Raw genomic sequence first — 21,942 nt, 5'->3', positions numbered from 1 at the left:
AAGGGAAAAGCCGAAAGCAAAAGAAGAAGAATATTGATGTATTAAATTAGATTTTTTAATCTCTATATTTTATGAACATATATAAAACCTTTTTGGCCATATATCTTCAGATTTGTACTTGATACTCAAAGTCCCCCACCAAATGAATATCATTTGTTATCGTCACTTATTCATCTGTCGCGCAGGCTGGAGCTGCGTGGACGCTTATTTCCTCCTATAAATAATTTTATATTTTAAAAAAATCGTACTTTTACGATGAACATAATAAAAAGATGTTCCTCATCTACTCTGAGTCATCAGCGTCCTCTCCCACGAGCAATTATCCAATGTCCGCCTCTCGATGGTGTCCCTGAAGGCAGCGCCGGCCCATGCTGAGCGTCGATCGCTTCTCTCCGGGAAGACTCAGCCGAGAGATGAACTAGGACAAGCGGATCATGGCTGTGTCTCTTTGCCGGGATTCCCTGCCCGAACATTGGACGTACGGCGTGTACAGGGACGGGAGGGTCTTCTTTATCAAGTGAGTCAGCTAGCTCCCTTCCGTGCCTTTTTTTTTCGCCCATTTTCGCTTTTGGCTTCGGCGTAACAGGTGTTTTTTTTGTAACCTTCCCTCACTCTTTCTCCTCCTCCGCACTCGCCACCTGCCTCCACCCTTCTGTGTCGGGGAACAAGCGACCTAACACGGGAGACCACCTGGTTGCACCCATGCTCCGCAGAACCGGTCAACTCGGGACATATGATCCGGTCAGGTAAGCTAGCACTGCGACCGCCTTGGCTTCTTTAGCCCCGGTTGGCCCGGTTACTCTCGACACGACTCAGTTTATAACTTTCAAGTTTTTTTTTTTTAATTTTGAATGTCCTCTTTTTAGATCTGCCCAAAGGATGGGAAGAAGGCTTCACGGATGAAGGTGCGAGCTACTTTATCGAGTAAGTGCTGAATGAAAAAGTTTCAGAATTGTTCGTGAACGCGTCACCTGCATCACAAGTTGGTGCTCAGCTCTGAATAATGGCTGCCGCTTGATAAGTCACTCAGGGACACTTTATTATACACAACACCTGGATATGCATTTCACTTGACTGGGGGATGTGACAACATTTTTCAAGAATAATTCATCACACATTTTCTTATACCATATTAAAACACATTTTTTTGTTTCCTAACTGACATCAGAAAACCGTTTTATAGCATCTAAAATGCCCAGTGATATTTTTAGTCAAATGCAAAACACCAATAAAAATGAGTTAAAGTGTCCCAAAACTACTTTAAAATGACCTCAGAACGTCTTCGCCTTGCTCTAAAATCAAAACAATGGCTTCATATTCAGAGAAGATGCTTTCTTGTTACTCATCCAGTTATGAATATGATTCAAATAGTTCTGAAGAGGAAAGCACAAATGTTTGCAATCGATTAATGAAGTACTTGCGTTTCAATTCGAGCCATCAAGACTCCAATGTAGCATCCAGAAAATGCACAAGATGGCGCCCAAGTTCCGTTGGAAATGGGCTGATTTGTCTGCTGGGAATTTGTGTCAACTACTATCAAATAGTAGTCTTGGTGCAACACACAACGATTCACCATTGCGTTATTTATGTGTTTTCCTTCTAATTTCGCCATCAACACGGATCCACACGAAGTTTTCAGACCAAACAAAGTACCCAAAATGCATTGTGTTTCACTTTCTCAGTCAGGGGCGTTCCAGACGTGACGTCATGTCAGGCATCGTCATCAACTCGAAAACCAGACTTCCTGAATATTCAGCGCAAGTCTTAAAACTTAAAATATAGATATATGCTGTGGAATCTTTGTAAAATACGGTCAGTAGAAGTCATTTGAAGTGATTTTACAAATTATGAACACAACTTGTCCGGAGGCGTCGGTTGTCCTTTAAAGTGCATTTAAATACCTTTCAAATGATGTATAGATTATTGTTCTATGACAAATAATAAGGAAATAATGGAATTTTTAATTTTTGATATATGAGAGGATTTTCTGCCTTGAATTAGACAGTTAAAACAATGAAAATCTGTGACTGAGTTCTTTATTATAGTTTAAACTATCAGAACTTTAATTTTTGGCAGATCTTAACGAGTCAGGTACCATTGGAAAGCTTTTGTAATCCTAAATAAGAACAGAAAACATGAAAAAAGACTCAAAATATAACTTAGCGAATATCAGCGATCGAATGCAGGCAAATTTTCATCAGAAATCAAAAATGGCTGTCACTGAATACTAGGAAAGAAAATTGCGAGCTCTAGAAATATATATGCTAATGCTTCTTTTTGCTTGAAACTTGGCAGTTATGGAGAAAAATATATATTCTACCACTTCTATGAGTTATAAAAATACAACTTACTCACCTTTATAAACTGTAGTGTTAACAAAAAGAGCATAAACTTCAACCATTTTTTTCCCCGTTTCTCGTTGTCGCATTTGGAAATCTCAAGAACCAGCATGGAGGGAAACGTGTAATACGTCATCATAAGCTGCATAGCTTGAAAAATCTCATCAACAAACTGATTACGTACTTCAAAAAATGCTATGATATACGACTGCAAGTACAGAGTGCGCTCGGTTCACTGGACAGAAACAATCGCGGTGGAATATAGGTCACTGTATCGTACCTACTTGACTCATTCTCCCCCAATATTTTTTTAGCAGTGAAAAACACTTAATTCACAACTAGTCGACATAATGCTCTAAACGTATATTTGGACTAGTTAAATCGACTTCCTACTGGTTACCACAGTGATTTTCGATTGATAAGTCAGGGTCCTTCTTTTGGTACGTGAAAAAATAGCAGATATGATTTCATACTTGCACTATGTACAGTTGTTTTGATGTAAAATATTTGTGCCGTTATATATTTCAGTCTTCTGACAGTTATATTATGCATCGAATATTTTTGTTTTGATCTTTTCGCCCTCCCCCCACATCTTTCAAATTTGCTGCTGGAGATTCTAAATTCCCCCATTGTGGGACGATGAAAGGCTTTCAGAATTAAATCATAAAACCTTACAATGTAACACTAAAACATTTTATAAATTCAGCGTGGCAATTAAAACAAAAATAATTCATCCGTATTTAACTTTGAAGTGCAACAATGCATTGAGTCTTTCAGAACTGTTTAAAATATTTATTTCGGTACATTCTTTTACTCATTCACTGCCATTCATGAATTTATTTGGGAATTGAGAATATGACGTAGAGCGACCATTCCCAAATGTGTTTGGTTTTTGCTTTTTCATGCTTGGGTGCTGATGAAGCTCTGGCCATGGCCTCTGGCAATGTTTTTTCTTTTAACTCAAGGGGTTAGAATTTCCCTTTTTTTTCCATTTTAGCGCTTTGTTTCAGCTTCACCTGTTGTTAAGGCGCTATATAAACCAATATGTATGTCTTGCATAGATTTTGGACAGCCGCCCTCATTTCAAGCTCAAATAACTCAAGACCCGTATCATTTAGGAATGAACTCTTTCGTTTCTGATGAAAGAAGAGAGTCTAAGGTTTCTAACGCTGTATTGATTGTTGATGTAGACCTAAACCTCAATATTCTCTGGGTCCTGGAATTCAAGTGACAATGACAAAAACCCTGGCACTGGAATGGACACATTTTTGCACGTCTGGCAGTGAATGATTTAATTAAAACTGTTTGAATATTTATTGACAATTGTTGTTTGTTTAATTGTTCGACAATTGTTCGTTGTTTAATTTGCTGCTATTATTGATGCTCGCGCCAATTTAACTGTCTATCAATGAACTAACTCCATGGTTCTTCGCGGCATCATAAGAGAGCGAGACGCACCGTACTGATAAATCCGGTGACACATTGTTTGTCAGCCTGCTAGCTATTTGCTGGCATATTTATCCCGCCGGGTGAAGTTTACTTTGCCTGGACTTGTTGAATAACCGCCCCGACTTGTGGACTCAGTGTAGTTTATTTGGACTGAATGACAACCGCGGCACGCCTCCCACGACCCCTCACAAACATACTAAAGCGCCGTGTGTGTGTATGTGTATGTATGTGTGTGGTTAATTATTGTTCAGGCTGTTTGTCTTAGATTCCATCAGTATTACACTGCGCCTACTGTTGTGAACTGTCTGACGTGTGTTATCCCACAGTCACGCAGCCCCTCTTAGCGAGGGGCTTCTGCTGCGAAAAAAGGGGATTAGGGGAGAGTTGGAGTGACGATGGGTGGAAAGAAACTTGATCGCATGCCAAGTGAAAGAGGGGTTTTGTCCCCGTGGACTGTATCACTTCTCAAATCGACAAATCAATGAGCTCAGTTTTCACAGTGTGAATAATGGAAATAGAAAAAGTCAGGATTCTAAGTTGTGGATGAACTGCAGGCACATTTTTAACTCGAATGTATTCGGGAATTGAGAATATAACGTAGAGCGCCATATCCAAATTAGTTTGTGTTTAGTTTTTTCTTGTTTGGAGGCCGATATAGTTTAGGAATTAACTCTTTTCGGCTCATAAAAGAAGAGAGTCTACGGTTTTTTCACACCGTAAGTGAATGTTCCAGCTTAGCTGTAGTTAAAAAAGTATAAGATTCTGTAGGTTCTAGATTTCAAGTGACAATGACAAAAACACTGGCACTGGAGTGGACACATTTTTGCACATGTAGTTTAGGAATTAACTCTTTTCGGCTCATAAAAGAAGAGAGTCTACGGTTTCTTACACCGAATTGAATGTTTATGTAGTCCAAAAAGTCAAGATTCTGTAGGTTCTAGATTTCAAGTGACAATGACAAAAACACTGGCACTGGAGTGGACACATTTTTGCACATGTCTGGCAGTGAATGAGTTAACAGGAAATATTTTTTTCCAAGATTAATTTATTTTTGCAGTTAAAACTGAAGTAAATCAGACAATTAAAGCCAAACCTGGAAATCTGAAACTGGCTCACAGGCTCTCCCTAGTGACAGTTGAAGGAATTACGACCAAACGTCAGTTCCGTTGTATTGAACTTACTTTAAAAGTACATTTAAAGACTTGAAGACAAATACGGGAATAAGATTTGGAAATGAACTCGAAAATGTATAGGGGGACAATGAAGGGATGCCAGAGTAGGAGTTACAGTATGTGCTCCCTATTACGAGTACCAGTCAAGAGGCGAGCAACAGCATACTGGACCAGCTGGAGACCCTTCATGGAGGATTGGCTGACACCAAAGTAAAGCGCAGTACGGTCATCGAGCCGAGATGTGACAAAACTGTTCCGTTTGTAGGTACGGGGCTGATTTTAAACTGTGCATAACGTTACAATAGCTCTCGATAGTATTGTTTACAACAAACTTGTTTTTGATGAAAAATATGCGAATGTGTTTTAATGTTCATCAGCTACTTTTATTTTTATGACATACTGTCATAGTGCTTAGGAATAATACACAAGTATCTCTATCTATATCTATATCTATATCTGTATCCACAGTACAGTGATACATCATCTTACGAACTTAATAGCTTCCTTGTTCTTAAGGATGGTAGCAGTGGTCGACTTAGCGTACTGGGACGCGAAGTCACACAAACGCACACATCGTTCGTGGTTCTCGATGATGTCCTTCTTCTGCTCGATCGTAATTTTCTTTTGTGTCCTCTTCGGCTTAACACTTGCCTGTGGTAGGGTCTTTTTCGGTCCCAAAAAAGCAAAAGTATCCACTCGATAACAAACCACAGCTGCACTAAGTGCACTCAAAAAAAGTGGGTGTGGAAAAGTAGTACGGCAGCCACCGTGGCGCTATTAGGCCATGTGGTTTGCTGTTCTTCTGCCAAAAACTAGTCCGCCAGCCACCGTGACGCTCCGTGTGGTTTGGTTCGTCCGCCGAAAACTAGTTTGTCAGCCAAGACTATAGGCTGACAAATTTAATGTTCGTTCGTGAGGCGAAAAGTTCAGGAGCTAAAGCGTTCATATGCTGAGGTATCACTGTATATCTACAGTAAAGTCTCGTTATATCGATATTCAAGGGAGTCCGAAAAAATATCGATATAACCAGGACTATCGATATATCCGACCCTGTTTGCATGTAATTTTCTCCGTGCGTGCATAGAAATAGTATCGATAAACCGGGACTATCGATATATCCGATATCGATATAACGAGACTTTACTGTATATCTTTACGTCTCTACGCTCCTATGCCTCTACGTCTGTACGCCTGTACGTCTATACATCTATATCTACTTTATCATGTATAAAACAATATCTTTATGTTGAACATATTGCGACTATAGCACATTTTTCCCCACTGTACTATCCTTCCAAAATGAATACACACAAGGTGAAAAACCTTGAAAGTGCAGTGACGCAAATGATTCCATCGGGAGGCCGCGACAAAGAGGCTTAACTCCAATCAGCTTACATCACGGCAGGAGTGCGAGTGGCCTCACATCTAGCGAAACACTTTTCCCAAGCATGCGTCTTGCATCGGATGAAGGACGGACGGGCGGACTGATGGATTTGTTCAAGGTGGTACATGAACGCTGATGCCAATGAGTATCCTAAGAATAGCGCAAGCATAGAAAAAGAGAGCTTGCAGGAAAGATTCGTCATTGAGTTGCGCTGAATGAGTAGAAGAGAAGTTTGGCACAAGAAACGCACACACTTAAAAGGAAAGAATCACTTCGGATATGTTCAGGTTCACAATGAATCATTCACGTTGGGAACAGATGATGGACAGAATCAGTGGCAGTGCAAGCTGTGCAAAAAGCGTGGGTGTTAAAGCGGATCTCGCATTACCATTTCATGACGTTGATGGGGGGGGGGGGGGGGGGGGGGGTTGAGATTGATGCCCTTTAGAGGTGGCAGAGCAGCCTGTTGTATTTTGGTAAGAAAATCACTGATTGTATCTTACCTTATAATGAAAAAAAAAAAAATCATGGGTCACATTGCCCAAGCAGGTGAACTCATTCACTGCTCGACGATGTGCAAAAATGTGTCCATTCCAGTGCCAGTGTTTTTGTCATTTTCACTGAAATTGCAGGAAGCACAGAATATTGAGTTTTAGGACGACATAAACATTCAATGCAGCGTAAAAAAAATGAGACTCTCTTCTTTTGTCTGATAATTCCTAAATTATATGGGTCTGGAGTCATATGAGCGTGACTCTCCAAAATTCAATGCAATACATGCATATTGGTTTATATAGCGCTATAACAACAGCTGAAGCTGGACTAAAGCGCTAACATGGAAAAAATGGTAAATCCTGCCCCTTGTGGAAGGGAAAACATAGCCAGAGTCCATGGCCAACGCTATATCAGCACCCAAGCATAAAAAATGAGGAACGTAGCCTTCTTCTTCTACCATCTTGAGGAATGATCCCTTGTAGGTACTTTCTCTGCGATAATTTTACCTTGTTCCTCATCAATTGTGTTCTGTTTAGCTGGGTTGATAGCTTTTTGCACCAAGTGTGTACCTTGTGAGGGTTATTTGTGTGAGCGTTTGACTGACAGCGACGCTCACCAATGGGCAACGGATGCTTGCAGACATTTCAGACGTTAGCCGAAAGTTAATGACTTGAAGCTAACCCCGAAGCTAATCGATTTAGATCAGCGGCGGGGAACAAGAGTGTTTTCATTTCGTTGTTTGTTGTCTTTATATGAAAATGGTCGGTGGAACTAAAAAGTTTGGTGTCCACTGAGTGGTCTGTGTTACATTTGGAACCAACGACTCCTTTTCAGTCTTATTTGTCACACTTTGTCCTCTCGACTCATCTGGTAGACTTTGACCTGCCCGAGTAAATTAATAACCAATTGTGCCACGTCTGGTACCAAGCCGGATGAACCGCGTGGATCATTAATTTTTTGAGTTAATGGTTTTGAAAACAGTTTTTGGGCCTTTTTTTTTTCCACCGAGTACATTTTCAAAGGAAAAACCATTTTGTACATACTGTACATAAACCACACCCCTCTATAAGTCACATGTTTATAAAGTTAGAAAAAGTGCATAAATTGGCCGCACCGTTGCAGCTTTGAACCCACAGTTCAAAGCTTGTGACAAAATATTTAGCTTATAGTCCGTAAATTACGGTACAAGCCATTCAAACTTGTATTTCAACCGTTGGGACAGTTTTAGTCTTCAGAGTAAAATGCGCAAAAATTCACAGAGCGATGTTCCAGCAGTGATTCAAACTCAACTTTTGTATCAGAATTTTTTCAGGTTGTGTTTCTTCATCCTTGGGTGCCGGTAATACAGTGTATCAGCTAGCTAGCCGCCGGCTCTTTGAGACAGGTGACCTCTTTGGGCTTCTCCGTTAGCAGGGAGAGCGATTTTTGGATAGCTCGCATGCGTGGGAAGCCATGCGTATTTGGGCCAGCAGAAAGCGTGTGCGCCGACACAGTAATAAATATTGATAATACGAAATATAAAATGATTAAAATGACACTAAAAGTTATAAGATTTATGAATGCACAGTCAACATTTTGGTATATAACGTATTCAATAGAAAACGTTGCTTAAAAACAACAGATTGACATCGTATAGTATCCTGTCGTATTGGAAATGCCAGCATGTTGTCGTTTGTTATTATCATGTGATCCTCGCGTCAGCCATTTTGAATGCATTTCGATTTACGACCGTTTGGCTCAATGACCGTTTTGTCCGAACGTAACCCGGTCGTAGCTTGGATGTTACCTCTATTTGTCATTTTTTTTTTTTTTTTACTTCCGGGTTGAGTGAACGCTGGCGCGTGTGGCTGCCGCTGCTCACCCGCAGAGAAAATATCCTGTGACTGTAAAGTGTCCTTGAAAGTTTTGAAAGGCGCTTATAAATGAAATGTATTATTATTATAGCTATCTAGCTAGCTATGTATTAGCTATATAGCTATCTATGTGGCTTGCTATCTATCTAGCTATCTACAGTATCTATTAACTGGCTATTAGCTAGCTAGCTGGCCTTTCTCTCTATTTGAGTTATTCCAGGTTGTTGGCTATCTATTAGCTATCTACTAGCAGGCTAGCTAGCTTTCTAACTATTGACTTCTGGGTTGAGTGAACGTTGGCGGGTGTGGCTGCCACTGCTCACCCACAGAAAAACTTCATCCTGTGACTGTAAAGTGACCTCGAGAGTTTTGAAAGGCGCTTAGAAAATAAATGTATTATTATTATTATTATTATTATTATTATTATTATTTGTGAGCCAGAAGCGTTCACCGTTGCCATACCATGCTGCCCTGCCCTGATTATTTTTGTGGGGTGCGGCACACCCAGGAAGTAATGAAAAGCCAGCACGGTGTAGACGTGTTACCGAGCTTGCTTCACAGTCGAGATGTTCTGGGTTTGAATTACAAACATTGCTATATGAAAACCTGTGCACAACCTTTTTATTACATTCTTTTTCTATTGAAGTTAGCAAGAAAATGCCTTGAAGTGTGGAAAAATAAATAATATAATCGTCAGGGTCTGCTGAGACAAAAGAGACAATGACTCACGGTTGACTCAATGTGTTCTCACTGAAGTCTTGAAGCAGCTAGTGATTTATCGACAGGCTACTCCCCCTCCCCCACTCCCTCCTCTGCATATGGTGGAGGTGCGTGCGCCCGTGTGAGCGTCAGCCACAATACAGTCTCCTTGTCATCGACACGTCAGAATGGCGAGCAAAGCCAGCTAAGTGAACAGATACCACTTAAAAGTCTCCCTGAAACTTGAAACTGAGAATAGAGATCTTTAGTTTTCTTTTCCAAGGACCTGACACGCTTTCCTGACTTTTGCACGCATAGCAGTCAAATGCAAAATCAATACCTGAACTTAATTGGTTCCCAGAAAGTGTGTGTAAGGCGAAAACTTCGTCTGCCAAAAATGTATTTCCCATAAGAAACCATTAAAAATGAGAATAATCCGTTACGATGTCCACAGAAAACATAATTTTCTACGAAATAAGTCTTAAAACTACACAAAATATACATTACTTATGTATAATAAATGGGATATTGTATTATAATTAAAGAAATAAGCTGCACTATATAATAAAGTCGTTTTATTTACCTTTGTGATGGTCGTTGATGTAGTTGCATCTTGATCATATCCGAGTGAAGATGCCGTGTTTCCTCAGCGATAATACCCTCACTCACACTGTCCCCTCCTAGCTGCTTTTCATTAATCCAAATCAACAGACGTTTTTCAAACTCTTGTATTGCCTGAGACTGTTGCTTAGACAACACAGAAACACCCTTAGCCACACGTAGCAATGGTCGACTTAGCGTACTGGTACTGGTCTTTTTTTCTAAATGCCTGGGAAAATAAATTTCCAACAGCATAGATCTCAACAAAATAATTTTAAATAACACCTGACCAAAAAGCAGCAAATTTACATGAAACAAATCCAATTTTGTCTTTTTTGTTCCTGCAATATGCGCCTCAAACGTGAAAATTGTCTTCGCAGCAGGTCAGCACAATAACACAGTAGCCTTTGGAACAACAACAACAAAAAAAAAGCAAAAAATAAGACCCAAGATGGCACCTAAAAAGTCATCTCAAACGCTAGTCTGTCCCCAAATTGGTGCAACTAGCAAATAGGCAAAGTGGGCGCCATCATGATTCAGTCCAATATCTCGCACAGGGTAGACACAAAAAAGCAGTGCAATTTTCCACCAAAACACACACATACACACACACACACACACACACACACACACACACACACACACACACACACACACACACACACATACACACACACGCACTGATTTGTGCTCGCTCCCTCCTCTTTCACAGTTGAAGTTGAATGAGCCTAATTGAGATGGAACCAGATTAATTAGCAAAATTAGCAAGAAAATTGCCACGCAGCAAGCGTCGTCTCTTAAAAGAGGTGTTTATTTATTTATTTATGTATTTATTTATTTATTTATTTATTTATTCGTTTATTTATTTATTTATTTATTTTCCTTTGGGCTTTTCCCTTCAGGGGTCGCCGCAGCAAATATTTATTTATTGATTGATTGATGTAGTTATGTATTTATTTGTTTATTAATTTATTTATGTTTTTATTTATTTATTTATTTGCTCATTTATGTATTTATGTATTTATTTATGTGCTTATTTATTTATGTATTTATTTATTTATGTGTTCTTTTCCTTTCGGCTTTTCACTTCAGGGGTCGCCACACCGAATATTTATTGATTGATTGATGTATTTATTTATGTATTTATTTATGCATTTGTTTATTTATTTATTCATGTATTTACGTATTTGTTCTTTTATTTATTTATTTATTTATTTATTTATTTATTTATTTATTTATTTATTTATTTATTTATTTATTTATTTATTTCTATGTTTATTAGTTTATTGATTTGCGTATTTATTGATTTCATTGTTCTTTTCGCCACAGCGTTTTTTTTTATGTATGTATTTATTTGTGTAGTTATTTATTAATTATTAATTAATGTATATTTTCTTGTATTTATTTTATTTATTTTTAGGCATTTCAATACCCAACATTGGTCCGTACGTGTGTGTGTGTGTGTGTGTCGTTGAAGTTGGTTTGGAAATAAAACGTCCTGAATATTTAATCTGGCCTTCAAGCGGCAGGATTTAATCCACTTGATCTCGCAGAGGATCCGAATTCAATTCAATGAAGCTTGATTTAGTTGTTATATCAGTGATACTTGGGCATGTTATGATCGGTTTTACTGGGGTTGGAATGTGCGTACGGCCATTATTCGGGGGGTTGAGCAGGGGATGTGTCCAAAGACATTTGGAGAATGTCTGACCTTTGTGCCGTGTTTGGCTTGAAATAAAATGTCAGTGATGCACGTGGGTCTGCATGTTGGCATCTCTTTCATGCCCTCCAGTCAAAATGTCAACACGTTTTGTGGGCGTGACAACCGCAGAACATCTGCGTTTGCTTACATGACTGAAACATAAGTGAAAAAATATTAAAAAAATACATAAATAAGTTAGGCAATGTGGGGTATTTCCTTTCATATTGTCTGCTATCTTTTCAGACATCAGATCATTCCAGTTACAGTGATACCTCGGTTTACGAACCCCTTGGCTTACGAACTTTTCGGTTTTCGAACGTTAAATATATGAAAATTTTACCTTGGCATACAAACTATTTTTCGGGATACACATGGAGCTGCCACAATGAGTGATGTGTCGTTCGCAAACGAGCCCGTTCTCCGAACAAAAAAATGGCAGCCGGCTTGTTTTGGTACTCTATTCCCCACCCCCAGTCGTCGGTTAAAGCCACGTGATTGGTCAAGAACGCATCAGCGAGGGGTATTACAGACAGAGTGAAGCCATTCTCCAAAAAAGAAAATGGCTGCTGACATTTTTTTTTTTGCCCGCTATTCCCCGCCCCCAGTCTTCGGTTAAAGCCACGTGATTGGTCAAGAACGCAGCAGTGAGGGGAGGTGGTTTAAACATTAAAGAGACAGGCAGACGACAGAGAGTGAGAAAACAGATAGAAAATGGTGAAATTTGGACTCGTTTTAACTTTGATAGTTCAAAGGCGGAGTGTAGACTGCAAGGTTAAAATTCTCATCAATCAGGCTCCACAAATAACCCGCACAAGCCAGCTGTACACTTGATGCAAAAAGTTATCAACCCAGCTAAACAGAACACAATTGATGAGGAACAAGGTAAAATTATCGCAGAGAAAGCACCTACAAGGGATCATTCCTCAAGATGGTAAAAGAGGAACTCTATGTTCTTCATCAAGTGTTTAATGCTGAGGAAACCGTCCACTCCATTCCATCAAACCATCAACGACCATCACAAAGGTAAATAAAGCAACTTTATTACACAGTACAGTTTATTTCTTTAATTATAATACCATAGCACATTTATTATACATAAAATAAGGTATATTTTGTGTAGTTTTAAGGCTTAGAAAATTAGAAAGTAGAAAATTATGTTTTATGGGTACCTGGGAACGGATTATTATCATTTTAATGGTTTCCTATGCGAAATTAATTTTTGGGATACACACCTTTCGCCTGACACACTGTGTCTGGGAACCAATTAAGTTTGTAAGCCAGGGTATCACTGTATTAATTTTCTTTTCGGAAAAAAAGGGCTTTTTTTGACTGATGGAATCAGAGTTCCAACAGGCAAGAATGCGTCAAAGTTGCAAAAACAGGACTTGAAACATCAACTTTTGTGTTAACAAGGCTGACCTTCCCGCTGAGCCAAAACAACCGGAAAGCTTTCTTTGTCCCGAACTGGAAATTGCGGTGGGTGTCCATCTGTGTCCAACCCGGAGCAAAGGAGGCCTCACACAATGGCGCGATTGAGGGACAAACAACAAGACGCTTGAGACCATGTCAAAGCCGGCCTGGTTGGTGAAGACAATCGGCTTTGTGTCAGTCGAACGAGATGGGCGAAGTTGCCAGGTCACCAAATCACGAGTCACGAGGGGACTCGGCGGCCATGCCTTGTGAAGCCCGGGAGCTTTTTTTTTGCACTCGCCAATCATCTGGCGTTGAGTTTGAGGAACGATGGGGATCTGCTGCAGCCGAAAGCCAACGATTGAAACCGGGATCAAATTGGTTCCCGTCAAACGCCGCATTATTTTTGCTATGGCTAACGAGGGCGCGACCAGTCTTGATTGTGGTGAACTCTCCGCAAGGACTTCAATTTGTGATTCAAGGTATGCTAAAGTGTTGACGACGCTAGGGTCTTTGTGTTTGTTAGCTTGTTAGCTTACTTGTCCATGCGTGTTGTTGTTTTGCTTTATGGGTCAACTTTTTCATGGTGGTTGCTCAAGTCTGAACCGGAATTTCAAATTGTCAAATGTAATCCATTATAACACAGGTGTCAAAGTCAAGGCCCGCGGGCCAAATCCGGCCCGCCACATCATTTTTTTCGGCCCGCGAAAGCAAATCACACTTGTTAAATTCCATGATGATTGCTAAAATCTGAGCCAAAATGTCATATTTTTGGATGTCAACCACAATAAAAGTCATTATTCTTGACTTCAGATTTGAAAATGAGTTATTCATTAATTTGCTGTGTGCTCTATATGTAATATTTGAAGGGATTTAAACATTCTAATGGGTTCCCCAAATTCATAACGGCCCTCGAGAGGAAACCTACAATGTGGCCCGCGGCAAAAAATGACTTTGACACCCCTGCATTATAACATACAAATATTGCAAGCTTTGCAACATCATATAGTTATTACAGAGTTATTACATAGTTATTACATTAATGTAAACAATGGATGAACAAACCATGAGTCTTGACTTCTGATTTCAAAACTAGTCATCCACCAAATACGACTTAACAGCTTTTACGCAGTGATTTTGAGACGCTACAACAAATAGAGAATAGATATGTGCCTGTGGTTCATTACCTTGTAGATTCCCTCTGGATTCACCTTGACAATTTGCTTCCCTTTTTCCACCTCCTTATCACACAAACTTTTAAGATCAAGTTTGCATCCATTTTGAATACTGCGATGCGACACATTGTATGCAAATATAATTTTTTTTCCTATTGTGCAACAGATCCAAATAAGACTTGGGCGCCAATAAAATTTGACTGCTTAATTGTGTTTCAAAAATTGGATGTTGACATTCGTGTGAGTGAAGGACCAAAGCGTTTTTTTCAATTCCGCCTTTTCTTGGTCCATGTTGTCATCCAGCTTGAAATTAAATTGCGCTTATCGTTTTTAGTCAAATTGGGACACTCCTATTTGCAGTGACAAGAAAATCCACTCGATGGCTTTGCAAAATTTATGAAAGGATTCTATTCATGTACAATATGCTGCAAATAACCAGGATATAGAATTTAGTGATTTCAGTCAAACCCCAATGAATAAGCAACACAAAATTTTAACAATAATGAATATGAGATGTTGTGATATGAACTTTTTTTAATATCATTTTATTTATTTATTTGCTCACCAACTACTATTTATTTATTTATTAATTTGATTGGCTTTACCTTTATTAGTCTCACAGTGGCGACATTTACATTTACTTGACGTACACAGTAGCAAAGTTATGGAAGGAAGAGGAAAGGAAGAAGTAGAAAAACTAAATACAGCAGCGGCTGGAAAGGCAGCCACTATCGCGGTGCCATCTTGAAGTCAAAAAAACAAAAAAACTAAATAACAATAGTATGACAAAACAAAGACACAGAGAGCCATTCATTAAGCACTTTCTGTACCCTCTGTTACATGAATCAGTTCTAGGTGAAAGAGGGGAGCATCATTGCGTCCTTTTCACCAGTGGATCAGGGACGTCATGGTGGAATGTGCACGTCTGCTACAAGTTAAATGTTGAAAGCATACATGAAGCGGTAGCATCTATTGACGAAAAGAGATTGTCTCACATCCTAGGTAAATCCGCTTCAATTCCAAGCTGCGACAGTTCCACATATCATTTAATAAAGTAAAAAAAAAAAAAAAGAATTATTAACTAAATCACTGCCACTCACGAATTTATTCAGGAATTGAAAATATGACGTAGAGCGCCATTCCCGACTTTGTTCGGGTTTTGTTTTTTCTTGCTTGGCTGCAGATAAAGGGCTGGCCAGACCTCTGGCAATGTTTTTTTCCCTTCCACAAGGGGGCCACATTTCCATTTTTGCGCTTTGTTCCTGCTTCAGCTGTTGTTTAAGCGCTATATAAACCAATATGTGTGTATTGCATTGTATTTTAGACAGCTTCCCTCATTTCAAGCTCATATAACTCCAGACCCATATAATTTAGGAATTAGCGCTTTTTTTTCTTAAAAAAAAGTGTGTAAGGTTTCTTACACTGCATTGAATGTTTATGTTGTCCCAAAACTCAATATTCTGTGGGTCCTGGAATTCAAGTAAAAAAAAATGACAAAAACCCTGGCACTTGAGCGGACACATTTTTGCGCATATGGCAGTGAATGAGTTAATGTGTTGTGACTCAAATATTTCACTCAGAAACACAATAATAAAACTATTTTTAAGGTAGGACATCTAAATATTTGTTCTTGTCATTGTGTAAATAAGCACCGGTGAACATCACAGAGCAAGATGTTTGACTCCTCTTTTGTTGTAGCTGTTTGTCCATGGATGGATGGATGAATGGAAGGAGGCGTGGCTATGCTTTTTGTATTCTCCACATCGAGTCACTTATTTAGAAGAGTGAGGGATCCGTTCAAGGAGTGCTGCCATGTCTCCTGGCATTCTGTCACGTTACACCCCACTCCACCTGTCAAACAAGCAGAGGATTATGGATTTCATCAAAAGCGCAGTGGAGCTTTTTACTTTTTCTTATATTTGTCTCTTGATATGGATTTTCCTCCTGCATGGTTGTTGCTTTATTGACAAAAAAGGCATCACAATTAACTGCTCCAATTGTTGAGCACATTTTGGATGCGTGGGTACCTAATGTGGGTCTTGGGTGTAGTTTGGACCATACGCCTCCAGTTCCAAATGCACTGATGTATAATCACTTTCATCTGAGTCTGATGCTTGCTTTTCGTTCAGGGTTAATTATAATTTTTATTTTGTGAGGATGTCAATATGAGTGGTAAAAAAAAAGTCCATTAGAAGAATTAGGTATTGCAACCATGAAGTTAAAAGGGATCTTATGAAGACAGTTACTTTATGTTGACAACTGCCAATGGACCTGACTGCCATACTGTATTTCAACAGATTGTAGCCCAGAGTGGGGTCTCATGGCTCATATTTATTTATTTATTTATTTATTTATTTATTTATTTATTTGTTTGTTTGTTTGTTTATTTATTTATCTATCTGTTTGTCTTTTTAATTTATTTAATTATATATCTGCTCATCCACTATGTATGTATTTATTTATTTATTTGTATATTTATGTATTGATGTATTTATTTGCTCACCCACTATTTATTTATGTATTTATTTGTTTATATTCATTTATTTGTATATTTATGTATTTATTTCCATTTATTTATTCATTTATTTTTATATGTATTCATATTTATTTATTTGCTCACCCACTATTTATTTATGTTGATTTATATATATATATATATATATATATATATATATATATATATATATATATATATCCATTTCTTCATTTATTTTTATATATACAGTATATTTATTTACAGTAAAGTCTCGTTATATCGATATCGGTTATATCGATAGTCCCGCTTATTACGATACTATTTCTATGCACGCACGGAGAAAATTACATGCGCGCAGGGTCGGATATATCGATAGTCCCGGTTATATCGATATTTTTCGGACTCCCTAGAATATCGATATAACGAGACTACTGTATTTATTTTCTCACCCACTTGCTATTTATTTGTTCATATTCATTTTTTGTAATTATTCATTGATGTATTTATGGTTATATTAATTCTTTTGTATTTATTTATCTATTTTTTTTTTCTATCTGTGCATTCATTTATTTAATTATTTATTTTCCCACCCACTATTTATTTATTTAGTTATTTATATTCATTTATTTTTTATATATGTACAGTATTTATTTTCTTTTGTTTATTTATGTATGCATCTATTTATTCATGTATGTATTTATTTATTTATTGATACTCATAGTCTGACTGTTAAACGAAACATCCATAAATCAACTTTAAGGACGACAAAGTCTTTATCGTCTACCCCCCCAAAAAGGACTAATATTACCTTATTAAGTCATTCGTGAGCCTCTTTTTCATGTGTGTACTTAGGTCTGCATTATTTTTGCACCCTTGTGGCCAAGGTGTGCATACCAGAATGAGCACAATGTATATGCTGGAACGGATGAATGGCATTTCCATTCATTTCAATGGGGAAAGACGTTTTGAAATGAACGTGTTTGGAGTTGCAAGCACAGTCATGTTTTTTTTTCTCTTTGTTTTATGAATGAGCCGATGAATCCATTGACCGCTTTATCCTCACAAGGATGGATAAAGCTGATGCTTATTCGTCCTAGGGCAATAGGTGGAGGACACTCTGAACCGGTTGCCAGCTAATCGCAGAGCACACAGAGACGAACGGCATTCTGCGTTCACACTCACACCTAGGGTCAGTTTAGAGTGTTCAATCAGTGTGTTATGCATGTTTTTTGGAACGTGGGATGAAATCAGAGTACCTGGAGAAAACACAAACAGGCCTGGAGAGAACATGCCAAATCCTTACAGGGAGCACGTCCACATGCTAACGTGTTTCAGTGGGCCGAAGAAAAAAAGAAAAAAAACCTCCCAAACTATGACACCCTTTCAGGACTCCGTGTTTTCAAAAAAAAAAATGAACATGTGATGAGATTTAGCTCATATTTTTCCGACTGAATCAAAACAACGGACATGATGCAGCATTCGCACAGACGAGACGATGTCATTACGCGAAAAGTGCCAGCATTGCAATTTGAGTGGCGCACTTATCCGCTACCACCATTTGCGTAACACGGCGGCCGTCTGTGTACATTCCAGTCAGTCCCCTTTTTAGTATTCTATTGCTATTTACTGCCTCTGGAGTCCAATTTGTTGCCTTTGGAATTTTTATTCGCTTTGTTCCTGCATCTCTAAAGACCGAGCTTTCCCCCGCATATCAAGAGAGCCTCATCAAATGGTGCACATGAAGTCGTGAAGGCAAGATTCACTTGCGACACAGGTGGCACTGCTACTTTAATGTTGGACTCAGGTGCTAGCGGTGCAGTGTGTGGTCAAGGGGGTTGCTTTTCAAGCTGCGACTTGTCCTAATGGAGGCGGAAGCTTGTTTTGTCAAAAGAAAACTCAAAGTACAGGTCTTTTGCGGTTGACAACAGAGTAAATGCGGAATATGAGGCAGTCGTTTATTTTTTTCTCTCATCTTCATGTAGATTGTGGAATCATTATCTCCACCACGCCAGCTGGATTTATTAATATGTACAGTGATACCGCAGTTTACGAACCCCTTGGCTTACGAACTTTTCGGTTTACGAACGTTAAATTTATGAAAATATTCCCTTGGCATACGAACTATTTTTCGGGATACACGTGAAGGTGCCACAATGAGTGATGTGTCGTTCACGAACGAGCCCGTTCTAACAAGAAAATGGCAGCCGACTGTTTTTGTCCCCTATTCCCCGCCCCATTCTTCGGTTGAAGCCACGTGATTGGTCAAGAACGCAGCAAGGGATGGGGGGGGGGTTACAGAAGAGAGAGAGTGAATCCGTTCTCCAAAAAGAAAATGGCTGCCGACTTTTTTGTCCTCTATTCCGCGCCCCCAGCCATGTGATTGGTCAAGAACGCAGCAGTGAGGGGAGGTGGTTTAAACATTAAAGAGACGACAGTGAGAGAGTTTCAACTTTGATAGTATAGTAGTATAGTAACTTAGATAGTAAACAGAACACAATTGATGAGGAACTAGGTACAATTATCGCAGAGAAAGCACCTACAAGGGATCATACCTCAAGATGGTGAAAGAAGAAGGCTACGTTCCTCATCAAGGGTTTAATGCTGATGAAACCGGCCACTCCATTCCATCAAGCCATCAACGACCATCACAAAGGTAAATAAAACGACTTTGTTACACAGTACAGTTTATTTCTTTAATTATAATACCATAGCACACTTATGATACAGGCGGCCCGGTAGTCGAGTGGTAAGCACACCGGCTTCACAGTGCAGAGTTTGCCGGTTCGTGTCCCGATCCGGCCTACCTGTATGGAGTTTGCATGTTCTCCCCGGGCCCGCGTGGGTTTTCTCCGGGTCCTCCGGTTCCCTCCCACATTCCAAAAACATGCATAGCAGGCTGTGAGACGAATAAAGGCATATCCAATCCAATATTGAACACTCCAAATTGTCCCTAGGTATGAGAGTGACTGTTGTACGTCTTTGTGTCCCCCGCCAGAAGACAGCTGAGATAGGCTCCAGCACCCCTCGCAACCCTAATGAGCAATAAGCGGTACGGAAACTGTACTGTACTTATTATATATAAAATAGGGTATATTTTGTGTAGTGTTAAGGCTTAGAAAATAAAGTAGAAAATTAGGTTTTATGGGCACCTGGGAACGGGTTCTTCTCATTTTAATGGTTTCCTATAGGAAATTAGTTTTTGGGATACACATTTTTCGCCTTACACACTCTGTCTTGGAACCAATTAAGTTCGTAAGCCAAGGTATCACAGTAATTCGAGACTCTAATCTAGAGTCATGCTAGAGATGAAATGGTGTAAACATTTCACTGTAGCTTCATCATTCAATCCACGGATAAAATACTGTCAAACAACCCGTTTCCATAATTTGCTGATTGGAAACCTCAGATACATTTTATAAAACAGTGAAAAACCAAGATCAAGACACATTCCAGTGAAGTCTTCTTTAAGAGTGCAAAGTAAATTACCTCGTTCCAACTGCAGAGGGCGCCAATCTAAGATTTAGTTTAAAATATTCACTTTTTTCTTTCATTCAAATATTGAAGCAGGAATGATGAAGTCAACCTCTATCACAGCGGTCTGGAACCTTTTTGATTAAGAGAGCCATAAAAGGAAAATATGTAGAAATGTTTTTCAGTGAGAGCCACACACACACACACACACACACACACACACACACACACACACACACACACACACACACACACACACACACACACACACACACACACACACACACACACACAGTGAATAAACACATTCACACACCAAAACATGATTTTGTGAATTTGTATAGAATATGTATTTATTCATGTATTTATTTAGATATTTATCTTTATATTTATATATATGATATTTTTGATATATATATGATATCTTTATATTTATGATATTTATTTTTTATTGATGTTTAATAATTTATGTAATTATTTGCTCATGCACTATTTATTATTATTATTTATTATTTATTTGTATATTCATGTATTTATTTATTTCCATTTATTTTTTTACTTATTTAGTTATTGATTCAGTTATTTTATATTTATGTTTTTGCTCACCCACTATTTATTTAGTTATATTCATTTATTAGTATATGTATTTATTTTTTCCATTTATCTATTTTTTAGCTATCTTTTATCTATTTATTTTTCTTTATTGTTAGTATCTAGCTACCTAGCTATTTAGCTATTTTATTTAGCTTTTTATTTATTGCCACCCACAATCTTGCTTACTGTTTTATTTATTTATTTTTATTTTTTTATTTATGTATTAATTGATTTTTAGCTTATATTCATTTATTTGTATATTCATGTATTTTTTTTTTATTATTTTTTTTTTACTTATTTAGTTATGGATTCATTTATTTTAGATTTATATTTTGCTCAACCACTATTTCTTTATTTATATTCATTTATTAGTATATTTATGTATGTATGTTGTATTTTATGTATGTATGTATGTTTTACATGTATTTATCTATCTCGCTATCTAGCTATCTATCTAGCTATCTAGCTATTTAGCTATTAAGCTATTTAGCGATCAAGCTATTTAGCTATTTAGCTATCTATTTATTGCCACCCACAATCTTGCTTACTGTTAAACAAAACATCAATAAATCAACTTTAAGGACAACATAGTCTTTATTTTCTACCCCCCCCCCCCCCAAAAAAAAAAAAAAAGACTAATATTACCTTATGAAGTCATTTTTTTGGCCTCTGGGTAACAGGCTGCGTTCCCTTGTGTTTTCCAAGACAGATTAGATTCAATCGCAGTTCTGTCTCCAGATAAATACAAAGAGCAGGAGCTCAAAGGGCCCGTTCACCCTATTTTTCCTTTTCATCCTTTGCCTTATCTCGTCTCTCTACTTCCTCCCCAGCTGACAATTGCTTTCCATCATCCTTTTCACTTTTTAGGTGACGGACGGTGATGTCACCGGTCAATTTCCTTTCCTTACAATTTCCCATGTGGTTCTGTCTCGGTACCCGTTGCATATTTCCTGCAACTTATATCTTCTTGACATCTGGAGTGGGGAAACTTTTGTTGTCATTACCCACATTTGTTTTTTTTTAATAGTCTGTCATTTACGCTAACAATGCTAGCTAACTTGATATATTTGAGTTATTCCCGGTTGAACGGGTCACCGTTGCTGGCTACCTGGCTAGCTAGCTA

At 38.4% G+C, this 21,942-nt stretch overlaps 1 protein-coding gene across 4 annotated transcripts in view; it reads left to right on the top strand.

Moving 5' to 3' along the window:
* Positions 1-367: 367 nt before the first annotated feature.
* The window catches only part of LOC148897612 (pleckstrin homology domain-containing family A member 7-like), a 103,513-nt gene continuing 81,938 nt past the window's right edge, over positions 368-21,942 (top strand). For 3 of the 4 annotated variants that reach the window (XM_088995918.1, XM_088995916.1, XM_088995915.1), the window contains exons 1-3: positions 368-517; positions 670-746; positions 867-924. In XM_088995918.1, coding sequence (XP_088852044.1) covers positions 435-517; positions 670-746; positions 867-924 — 218 coding nt within the window. In that variant the 5' untranslated portion in view covers positions 368-434. Of the gene's footprint in view, positions 518-669; positions 747-866; positions 925-13,106; positions 13,586-21,942 lie in introns of those variants that run through there. The other variant, XM_088995919.1, reaches the window with a different exon arrangement.

The sequence above is a fragment of the Hippocampus bargibanti genome, linkage group LG05, assembly GCF_051943395.1.
Source record: "Hippocampus bargibanti isolate YZ-2025 linkage group LG05, ASM5194339v1, whole genome shotgun sequence".
NCBI classification, from domain to species: domain Eukaryota; kingdom Metazoa; phylum Chordata; class Actinopteri; order Syngnathiformes; family Syngnathidae; genus Hippocampus; species Hippocampus bargibanti.
The sequence above is the reverse complement of the archived record's forward strand: the minus strand, read 5'-3'. Positions and strand labels throughout refer to the sequence as shown.